We start from the raw sequence: 11781 nt of genomic DNA on the forward strand, positions 1-11781 counted from the left end.
TGGGCGGGGGCTCAGTCAGTTAAGCATCTGCCTTCAGCTCAGGACCTGATCCCAGGATCCTGGGATCAAGGGCTGCTTTGTGCTCCCTGCTCTGTGGGGAGGCTGCATCTCCCTCCCCCTGCTTGTACTCTTGTCAAATAAGTAAAAATCTTTTTTTAAAAAAAAGTCCTCCTTCAAAAAGTTCAGTGTCTTAACTTGCCATAGCATGCATTGGTTTCCATGTGATACTTTCCTTTAAAAACAAGTCAGAATGGCAAGTGGCAGAGCCAGGATTTCAATAGGCTTCATGAACTTCTCAAGATAACTTATATGATTGGTTAATCAGTGCCAAGAGATGGCCCAGGGTGGTACTCCTGGGTGAACAGGAAGAATATAATGACTTCTTACCCAGTAGTAATTTTGTGAGAATGCAGATTTCACAGAGGCATTTAGTAAGAGGTGGTCTGTTCACCCAGTCACATGGAGTGTGTGGTTCACATCCTGTTCTCAACCTCTCCTGTGGCGGCTTAGGAAGACCTGGGATGGGGAGGGTTGCAGAGGGAAGAATGATGAAGTGAGCATGCTGAGACTACTAAATTATTCATCAGCTGCTCACCACAGCCCTGTTCTCCCACTGCTTCCTGAGCTTCTAGTCCCAATTAGTTACATGTGAGCGGTAGGTTTTGGGGGAAGAAAGAAGGCAGGAAGCCCTGGCAAGGCTGAGATCCCAGATGAAAAATACATAACATGATGGTCTGTGAAGAACATCACCTTCCTTGCTCACACTATCACCATGTCTGTCTCCCCGACTGGGAACTGTTTAGAAAGCACGGCAAACACATAATTTGGAGAGCATGTAAGGGACAGTGACCTAAGGAGGGGATGTGGAGTCCCCATTGTGAATTCTGGCTGGAATACCTTTTGGTCAGGAGCTGCCCCTCCTGAACACATTTCTTGGGCCCCCAGGACCACTCTTTAGGGTTCTTGCGGAACAGTCAGTCCATGCAAAGGCCACAGAGGTGTGGAAAGAACCCCGAACCACTATTTCTCCACAGGGCCAAGCGACTTTCCTACATAAAAATGTTGACTGGTAGTGACCAACTGGCATTGTTTAAATATCTAATGGAGACAAGGTTTCGTACTCCTGTTTGTCTGTCACAGTACGGGCTGCCCCAAGAAGGTACTGTCCACAAAGTACAGTACTGAAAGTGGGATATGCTCAGGGAAACTCAGGCCAGCATTGTTTTAAAAAGAGGCCTTTAAAAACATATGTCCTTTTACACTGTCTGGGCTCTTACAAAGGCATCGTGGGGTGGGGCTGAGGTAGGTATTAGGACAGTTCCCTCTGCTTCGCAGCGCACTGAACACAGGTGGAGGGGCTCCTCTAGGGCGAGGAGGTGTCTTTCTCAGAACCTGCCAGCAGAGGGCAAAGTAACACATTGGACAGCCTTCTGAAACTTGGCAGGCTTGTTTCTTTTCTATCCTGATAAACTCAGCTAGCATTTCTTGGTTAGATGCCCGGTTTCTTCTGTTATCAGGAAGTAATTCTTTTTAAAGAGCTCTCTGGGCTAGTTGCAATCACTTTCAACAGTCATCATTTCTCACAACAGAATTCCTTACTGCTCCAACAGTAAGGGAAAGTCGTGGGGTGTATTAATCTGGTGGCAGGTTAGCCTTCTAAATTAAAAACAAATGCCCATATTTAAATCACGAATACAACAGATGCTGATATGTTTTCTTCTCATAGAAACCAAATGACTCCCTGAAAGCAAAAGTTCCCATCTTTGCATAATGAAATCCACTTGAGGATTTTGTTTTTAAACCCCAGTGACCAGATCATGCTCCCCACCGTCTCTAGAGGTTCTGATATAATTGGTGTGAGGTGCAGCCTGCACTTTGGGGTGTTTAAAAGCTCACTGGTGATTTTGAGGTGCGGCCAGTGCTCTAAGACAGCTTTGATCTGGCCCTCCATTTTGTCCAGCCTCAAAGATCCACCTCACTGCCATTTTCTCTACAGTGTTTCCCAAACTGGCCCCGACTTCCCCAGTTAGAGAGCAGGGATTATAGTATCCTCCTAGTTTGTAGCTGTGAGTCAATATTAAATGAATGAATTGCTCTAATTTAACAATATTACTTTAAAATTTAATTTAGGTGCCGTACCTTTCTGTACAAACTAGTAGTTATCAAATGTTGTACATATTAAGCTCAAAGATAAGTAACATTCTGTGTTTAATAGAACTTTTGGGTTGTAGCCCAGAAAGCATGAACACCCCAGGGTCTCATAGTCCCAGGCTCTCGTACTGCTCAGCCTTAGGGAGAACACCTCAACACCTGGGCTTAGCTGCTCCAGGGCAGGAATGTCCCTCTGTGTTTCAGTCACGGACCCTGTTTTACAGTCCCAGCCTTAATGGTCCCTGGTCATCAAGAAGGCAGAGCAGTTCTCAACACCCCAAGTACGTTTAGCTTCACGTTGAAGCTTCTTGTTTACTTCATGTCAGCATTTCCTGTCTCAGACCATGAAGATATGCCACCAGCCCACCCCTCGCCTTCATGGTGCAGACGGTGAGGTGAAGCAGCAAAGAATGCCATGTATCAGCTTTTCTCTCTCTGAGCCCTGACACTTCGAGATTTCCCTCCCCCTGCTCAGAAATTGTGTATACCATCCAGCTGGCTTTACTACCATATGCCATTTCTTCTAAATATACTGTATGTGTTGAGTTTCCTGGTGTTTTAGACCAAATTATAAGTGGGACTTGGTTTTACTAGGCCCAGCGCTAAGTTCCATTTTCTTGATTTAAGAACATACCCAGGAGAATGCACTTGCCAGGGGAGTCCACACAGTTACTTTCCTTTCTTACTTACTTTTCCTTTAAAAGCCACATGAACTGTTTTGCCTGTTAAATTCTAGTTTTACATTGTAAAGCATTTAATGGTCACATTACTGTTTAGTTGCATTAAAGGAGAGAAAGTCAGGATGAACTGCTTGAGAGGCATGGGGAGCAGCTCACAGAGGAGGCCTTCCTTCATGGGGGTTGGTTGGCGGAATTTTAGACACTCTAGAGGGCAAACATCTTGAACGGAAGATGGGAGCCTGAGATCCGGCCCAGTGTCATCACTCTGAGACTGGGGACACATGTCGCCTGTGCAGCTCTGCAGCTGTGGGCAAGCCTTGATGCCCTAGAAGGGAAGCCCCATTGTCAGAGCACTCATGTTCTCTGCTCTAGGAGAAACCACCAGAGCAGGGCTCCTGTCTTGTAGTTCAACTGCTAACACATATTTTTTGAGCACTTACTGTGTAGTGTCGAGGAGACCAGAAAAGTTAGGTGACTCACCGGAGGTGATAGACTTCAGTGGTGTGCAGCTCCTGATAGAGACAGCAGCTCTGGCCAATCCAGTTTGGGGATGTCTTCGGGGCTAGGACTTCAGGAAGCTCACAGACTCCGACATTCGTTTCGTGGAGTCTTGAGGCCATGAAGGGCCTAAATGAAAATCAGGTGGAGGGTCTGGAGGAAGCTAATCTTTTAGCCTCTCCTCTCCGTCGGCTGCTGTTTGGTTTTGCAGGAGAAACTCCTCTGTGCTGGGGCAGAGACCCAGAGCAGGAGGAAAGAACTGCTGCGAGCCGTTGGCAGCCAGGTCAGACATGACCGGCTTGTTCTGTTCTCTTCTCTCCAGGAGGTCAGTCCTTTCAGCAGCCACCAACCGACCGAATGCAGCAACAGTCAGTCAAAGATGGAGTTGGGTGTTTCAAGAGTTAAATCTTTCCTTCCTGTTCCTAGAAGTAAAGTCACCCAGTGTTCCCAGAACACCAAAAGAAGCAGCAGCAGCAGTAATACAAGGCAAATAGAAATCAACAACAACTCAAAAGAAGAGATCTGAAACTTCCACAAAAACGAACAAGTAGAAAAACCAAACAAATAGGCCTGCCTACAATCGTCTCACTCTTAACTTCTGTATATTTCACACAGAAAACAAGGACAAGATGTAAATACCTTTAAATGAAGGCAATGTTTTCACTGTAATATAAAGTATGAGTGCGGGACCACTATTCAATTTTTTTTGTAAAGAATGTATTTATAACCAACGTTTTTGGTTTGTTTTTTTTTTTTCTTTTTTCTTTCCAATTCTGTAGGATTGAACTTCATTACCAGGAGGTGATGCCAACTTTTCAAGTAGTTTTATAATAGAAATATTGTAATAGTTTTAATCCACATGTTCAGGGGTACTAGAACTGTCAGTGTACTGTATATGTATATATATGTATATATGTATATTTTAAAAGTCCAGGAACCATATTGCATACATGTTATAAAATGTACATGGTCTTTTAAATAGAGATCATAACTTTATGTTCACTTGAATGACTAGAATGAGGCAATAACAAATCATTTCTAAACAGTTACTTTCCATTAAAAGCCATATTAAGTATTTTGCCTGTTAAATTCTAGTTTTACATTTTAAATCTTTTAATGGTTACATTGCTGATTGGTTGCATTATGTATATTTATGCTTATGAGTTTGCATTATGACTCCTATAAAATATGAAATTATATAATGCAATAAAAGTGTTATCTTTCTTACAAAAGTTTTGTACCTAAGTGAATATAAAACTGCAAATGCTTCAATAAATTAATTTAGAGTTAACTCCCTTTTCGATTTAATTCTAGTAGCACAACTGGTAAAAGTTGATAATATTTTCTGGAAGTGTTTCTTCAAAAATTACTAAGGAAATGACATATACAACTCAAAGTTAAAATGCTTTGATGTCAATAAAATATTGAATTAGTGAAACAATTTTGCTGTAGTTTCTATCTATAGCTCTTAGTAGTTTATCCATGCAATGGAGATTTGTGTTCAGGTATAATATGTGTTCTCCCTGATGGTATTTCACTAGCTGTTCACAGAAACGCCCATCCCTGTTAGAAAGTGTTAAATAAAAAGTGTAAGTGGAGGTCTAAGAGTTAGGTGTTCAGTGAACAAAACCTCTTTTTCTCTCATAAATATCCCCTAAAAGGTATGATTTTGTACCAAGAATTATTTACTTGTCTAAGACTAGTATAAGCCCTCTCTTGACCAGAATGGCTACTTACATTGAAACACACACATATACACTGATACTATTGAACTTTTCAAAAAGATCTGCAAGTATCTTAATGGGTGGTTAAGATTATGCCACAAGGGGTAAATCAGAGAAGATCTAACAGGGAAGAACTCGATTCCAACACGTGTCGGCCTTCTGCCTGGGCTTCGTCTGAACAGGGCAAATCCTGGGGGTGTTCAGCTCTGACCTCTGCTCAGGGAAGGGTGCGGGGTAGAGGGGGTGGGACTAGAGCAAGGGACAGAGGGTGGAGAGCAGAAAGAGGCCAAGGGAACTAGTCTTAGGCTTCAACACACTAACTCCTTTGAGCTGGACTCAAATTCTTAGTGCTGTGGTGGCATTTGATAACTACTCTCCTGTTTTCACAGACACTGAAGAACGCTCCCCAAATCAGAGACCAGGACACCTAGATGGAGGTGGCTCTGAGGAGTGCTTCCTCCCACTTATGTACGCCTGCTCAGAGGACATCCATTTTGAATTCCCAAGTATTCTATTTTATCTTAGGGCTTCTCTGAAACTAAAGATCCCATTAGACTACTCAGGCACCAGAGAAAACCAAACCAAATTCAAAATGTGTGATGAAGAGAGCTTACAGTGACTGATCCATCCAGCTTCGATCTGTCAGTATCACTCTGCGTGCAGACTGCAAGTGGTCTAAAGAGGTCATTTAGCTCAGGGTCTTTCAGAATAAAGGTAGAGATCTAATGGATCATTATATCAATTTAGTGAGTCACAACTAGCAGTTTTTAAAAGTAGAATGGAAAGTGTCAGTATGTCATAGTGTCTGTCAATCCAAGTAAAAACAGTTTATGACGCTTTTATTTCCGTGACGTACATGTAAACATGAATGTGCTGGGCTGAGATGTGAGGCATAGTTTCCTGCAGGTCATGGCCACAAATTTTTCAAAGTCAATACAATATAAGGGCGCTTACTGGCGGTGGGGGGGTGGGGGGGTGGGGGGTGGTTAGCGTGGGATAAGAAGGTCTTTGATGATCAACTGCCCTGGGGCTGAATTAAGCACTGCCAGGTCTTGGCTGGCTGGTCTAACTCAAGTTACTTAATTTCTTTAATGCAGTTTTCTCAGTAGGAGGCTAGGGAGGGTCATGACAACACTGCAAGTTGTTCACGAGCATTAAATGAGGTAACACAAGCGTTCCTACTCCTCCCCCTCTTCCTAAAATAAGGGATCTTACATCTCCTTGTGACGTTCCAACATCTTTTCAAAGTATAATCAGTTCACAAATACTGAGGGTTTAAAATCTGATGCTCATAATAGAGCTACAAGTGTATGAAACAAGTGAGAGATATGTAATTGGAAATTATTAACTATAAAATACACTGGCAATTTCCATTTTCCTTTTATGTGAACTTGAAGGTGTCTCCAAAATAGACTACCTTATTTTGCAGTTGTTTACATAAAAGAAAACAAGGAGAGACTTCACAAAAGCTGATTAAGTAGCCATTTTTGAGAGACACAAGGTTGAATTTTTAAAAATGAAATCTTTTTTTCTTTATAGTTAATACCTAATAACTGAAAATCAAGTTCAGTTGGCTAGCCCTACACTCTCTGCCACACCATCCACCTTCACCCGACTTAGTCACCGGTTATGAACAATTATGACCCATTATAGCAAAGTCAGTCTCTGAAGTTATGGGATACTTTCTGAATTCTATGCTGCCCCTTTTACAAGATCCATTTTTCTAGGGAACATTCCACAAATATTAAAAGAGTAAATCACTGAACTTTGTTTGGTTTGGACTATAAACAAATATGTTTAGTTGCAGACTAAGATGTCTGTTGAATGTTAATTAAAGGGGACTATGGAAATGCATTGAGAACAGATATGCAATTAATGGTGAAGGTGACACTGGAATATCAGGAGCCATGTCCTCAAATTCTGGCCACAAAGCTAAGATGACACTTTCTGTCTCTAGGTTTCAGTATCCTCAGTGGGAAAAAAAAAAATTAGAGCTTTTTCTTATTCCCCAGAAAAAAGCACAACAGAAAATCAGAAACCCTGTTAGTTGTTCCCATACATTTTGATACCTTAAAAGAGTATTAGCTAACTATACCCTGAACATCGTTTGGGTTATATTTTAAGGAAATCAAGAACACATTTCTCCTTAGCTAATTCAAAATTAAGTTTGTTCAGAGTGGCTTCAGATCTTCATTCATTATAGTAATACTAAGTGCTTGGATGTGCTGGAAGCCGCTCAGCTTGGCGCTTACAGCCTATTGGGGTGAGACTGTGAGTAAATACACAAAACAAAATAACCATATTCCATGTGTTCTGTAAAGGAAACCGGTAGAACAATGTGACAGAGCACACTTGGGAAAGGTCATGGAGGAAGGATATCTTTAGGGCAGACTGGTTCAAGGAAAAGTCTTCAAGGACCTAACATTTACTCTGACACCTGAAGAATGAAAGGGATCTAGGGACATAGGAGTCATGGGTTATGGAACTGGCAACTGCCCTAAGGAAGTAACAGGAAGGAGCCTGAGGCTTGAAACACATTCCACCAAGGGAAGAACTAAAAGGGATGAAGGTGGATGGTGTGGCAGAGAGTGTAGACTCTGCTAAGAATCTGTAGCACAATGAGAAGTCACTGAAGAGTTTTAAGCTAATGTCAGGCATGGATTTATATTTTTAAAAGACTGCTTAGAGAGATCGGTGCTGCCCCCCAAAAATGTAATATTAGCCAAAAATGTGAACCACATACATATTTTCAAGCTTTCTAGTAGCCATACTTTAAAAGGTGAAATAATGTTTATTTAACCACTACATCCAAAACATTATCTTAAAAAGTAATCAATATAAAAAATATTGACATATCTTACATTATTTTTTCCATCTAAGTTTTTGACATACAGTAAATTTCATAGCAAAAATGAAGACAAAGTATTTTTAGATGAAAAAACAAAAAAAGCAAACCCAAAGAACAAAAAACAAAACAAACAAAAAAACTTGCTGTCCTCAGCTCTCCACTCCAAGAAATACCAAAGGAAGGTTTTCAATTGATTCCTGATAAAAATGTGTAACTTACCCCCCAAAATGAGCAATGCTAGAAATGATACACATGGGAAATAAAATTATTTTTAAATTATCTAAAAGATCATTGCTCAAAAGGAAAAAAGTAACAATGAATGGTGTTTATAACCTAAATAGAAGTAAATATATGATGAAGCACAAAGGATGGCACAGGAGAGAAATGGAAGTAACTGTGCTAAGTTTCTTAGATTATCCCTGAAATATTATAATATTATTCAAAGGTATAAGGTAATAAATTAAATATGCACATTGCCAACTAGAAAAACTGAAATTAAAAACTTTAAATTAAAACTAAAATTGAGGGGCGCCTGGGTGGCTCAGTGGGTTAAGCTGCTGCCTTCGGCTCAGGTCGTGATCTCGGGGTCCTGGGATCGAGCCCCACATCGGGCTCTCTGCTCAGCAGGGAGCCTGCTTCCTCCTCTCTCTCTGCCTGCCTCTCTGCCTACTTGTGATCTCTCTGTCAAGTAAATAAATAAAATCTTTAAAAAAAAAAAAACTAAAATTGAAATAAAAACTAAACTTAAAAGATTATATGGTTCATGGATTAGAAGAATTATTGTTGCAATTTCCAAATCATCCAAAGCCATCTACAATTCAGTACAATCCCTAAAAAATTCCAATGTCATACTTTACAGAAATTAAAAAAAAAAAAATCTAAAATTTGCATGGTACCACAGAAGACCCTGAATAGCCAAAGCAGTCCTGAGAAAGAAAAAAAGCTGAGGCATCATACTGATTTCCAACTGTATTGCAAAATTACAATAATCAACACAGTACAGGAATCTGGTTCCAGATGGTGATATAAGAAGATCCTGAACTGACCTCCTAACATGGATTCACTGAGTCTATAGCTATATTTGGGACAATTTCTTCTTTAAGAAGGAAAGAAAGAATGAACAAACTGGTGGTACAACTCTTCCACATGGAGCAAACAACAGAGAAAGTATGAAGGTCTGAGGCACAACCTCACCATAAACTCCACCCTTGGCAGAGTGAGCCAAAGTTGAAAGGGAACTCAAAAGCCAGAGCTTCTCGAGGAATGAAGGAAGAGAAAAGGGGAATCTGGTGGCTGCAATCTCTGTGTTCTCCTCTGCCTGCTCAAACTTGGTGTCTTACAGAAAGGAGCGGAAACCCTTTTTTGGTGCCCTGATTTTTATAGCTGCTGCCAAAGAACACCTTTACATTGCCTGGCGCTAGGGACCCAGTGCAGCTTATGCTGGTGGATCCAACAGGACTGTAACTGAATGTAAAAAGGATTCTTAAACAATTACCACCCCAGGACACAGCAACAGGAAACAGACACTGGAAGATTTTAAATTTATCATCACAGCCTCAGTCTTACAGGCTTCTATCTGAAAACACATTCATGGGCTGACTGTAACCCTTTCCTGAGGCCTTGGAAGCTGGGTGATATCTCCACACTCTCATTCCACTGCACTCCAAAACAGCAACACCACACACTCTGCACAGGTGTGTACTAGTTTGTGGGGCTGCAATCCAGGAGATACTCCTTGATAAAGGCTCTGGTGGCCATGGCTCTGGTATTCCTGTTTCCCAGGACTGTAACTGTTCAAGAGACCATTCTTGGCAGGCTACTATTCCCAAGGCACAGCATGGAGAGCAGAGTGAAACATCCCAAGCCTTTCTGAGACGTCTACTTGCTAGTCCTAGAGCTTTGGCCTTAGGGGAAGGTTTCAAGATTGGCACACACCTGGAGACTACACCGTTACTTTACAGGTGTGTAGATCAGGGGATAAAGCTACTGGGAACTATTAAAAATTAAATAGGCTGCTTGTACAACCACAAAGTTCTGAGAGTCAACCAAGAGCTAGGGCAGACAGTTGAACAATAAGGTTTATCTTCTACATAAGACCAACTCTTCCAGACTGGGAGATGTGACTGTTTCATCTAACACATAGAAACCAATACAGGTAATAAGGCAAAATAAAGAAACAGAAATATGTTTCAAAAAAAAGAATAAGATAACACCTCAGAAAGGTGAAGGAGTGCAGCACCATTACACCAGGCTTACAAGAAATGTTAAAGGGTTGTCTTTGAGCTGAAGCAAAAGGATGTTAATTAACAACAGGAAAACACAGAATAAATCCCACTGGCAAAGGAAAATATATGTTAAAGGCAGTACATTAATCACTCATAAAACTAGTTTGAGGTTTAAAGATATAAGTAATCAAAAGAACTGTAAATATAATAATTAGTTTGGGATACACAAGATACAAAGATAAAATGTAACATCAGAAACAAAGTCTGAGTGAAAAAGTAAAAATATAGAGCATTAGAATGTGTTCAAACTTAAGGTTTATCAACTTAAAATAAACTGTCATAGAAATAAGTTATATAAGTTTCATGGTAATAACCAAGCAAAAACCTGTGGCATATGTGCAAACTTAATAAGAAATGAATCTAAGTCTATCACCAAAGACAGTCATTAAGTCCCAGAGGAAAATAACAGAAGAAGAAAATAGAAACAGGGATCTATAGAATAGCTAGAAAACAAAATGGCAACATGTACATACCTAACAATAATTACTTTAAATATAAATGGACTAAATTCCCCACTCAAAAGACACAGAATGAATGGATTTTTTTTTTAAAGACCCAATTATATGCTGCCACAAGAAATTCAATTTAGACATAAGGCCACACATAGACTGAAAGGGAAGGAATGGAAAACGATATTCTCTGAAAATGAAAAGAAAGCTGAGATAGCTATATTTATATCAGGCAAAATATTTTAAAACAAACACCAACAATAAAGAAGGGCATCACATTGATAAATGGGTCAACCCAACAAGGGCATACAACATTTGTAGGTATTTATGCACCCAACATAGGAACGCCTAAATATATAAAGCAAATATTAACAGACCTACAGGGAGAAATTGAAGAGCAATGCAATGATAATAGGGGACTTTAATGTACTACTCACATTCCTAGATAGATCATCCAGACAGAAAACAAGGAAACACTGGCTTTAATCAAACTTTAAACCAGACGAACTTAACAAATACATGAAGAACATTCTACCCCAAAACACCAGAACACATATTCTTTTTTTAAAAGATTATTTATTTAATTTATTTCTTTGAGAGAGAGAATGAGAGAAAAAGCATGAGAAAGGAGAGGTCAGAGGGAGAAGCAGACTCCCCACTGAGCAGGGAGCCCAGTGCAGGACTCAAACATGACATGCCAGGATCATGACCTGAGCTAAAGGCAGTCGCTTGACCAACTGAGCCACCAACTGGCACGCCAAGAACACCTATTCTTCTAAAATGCACGTGGACAGTCTCAAGGGTAGATCATGTATTAGGTCACAAAATAAGTCATAACATATTTAAGAAGACTGAAATCATATCAAGCATCTTTTCTGACCACAAGGATATGAAACTAGAAATCAATTACTAGGAGAACACTGAAAAAAATCACTAATATATGGAGAGTAAACAGCATGGGTTGTTCAGACTAAACATGGGTCAATGAAGAAATCAAAAGCAACAACAAAAAAAAAATACCTTGAGGGGATGAGTCAAGATGGCAGAGGAGTAGCAGGCTGAGATGATATCAGGTAGCAGGAGATCAGCTAGATAGCTTATCAAACCATTCCAGATACCTACAAATCCAACAAGAGTTTAAAGATA

At 40.3% G+C, this 11781-nt stretch overlaps 1 protein-coding gene across 4 annotated transcripts in view; it reads left to right on the forward strand.

The window, feature by feature from the left end:
- CTTNBP2 (cortactin binding protein 2) overlaps positions 1-4751 on the forward strand; it is a 150155-nt gene extending 145404 nt beyond the window's left edge. For all 4 annotated transcript variants that reach the window (XM_082693815.1, XM_082693812.1, XM_082693814.1 and 1 more), the window contains one exon: positions 3652-4751. In XM_082693815.1, the coding sequence (XP_082549941.1) occupies positions 3652-3855 (204 nt within the window). In that variant the 3' untranslated portion in view covers positions 3856-4751. The remainder of the gene's footprint in view (positions 1-3651) is intronic.
- Positions 4752-11781: the final 7030 nt, after the last annotated feature.

The sequence above is a fragment of the Mustela nivalis genome, assembly GCF_964662115.1.
Source record: "Mustela nivalis genome assembly, chromosome: 12".
Lineage (NCBI taxonomy): Eukaryota > Metazoa > Chordata > Mammalia > Carnivora > Mustelidae > Mustela > Mustela nivalis.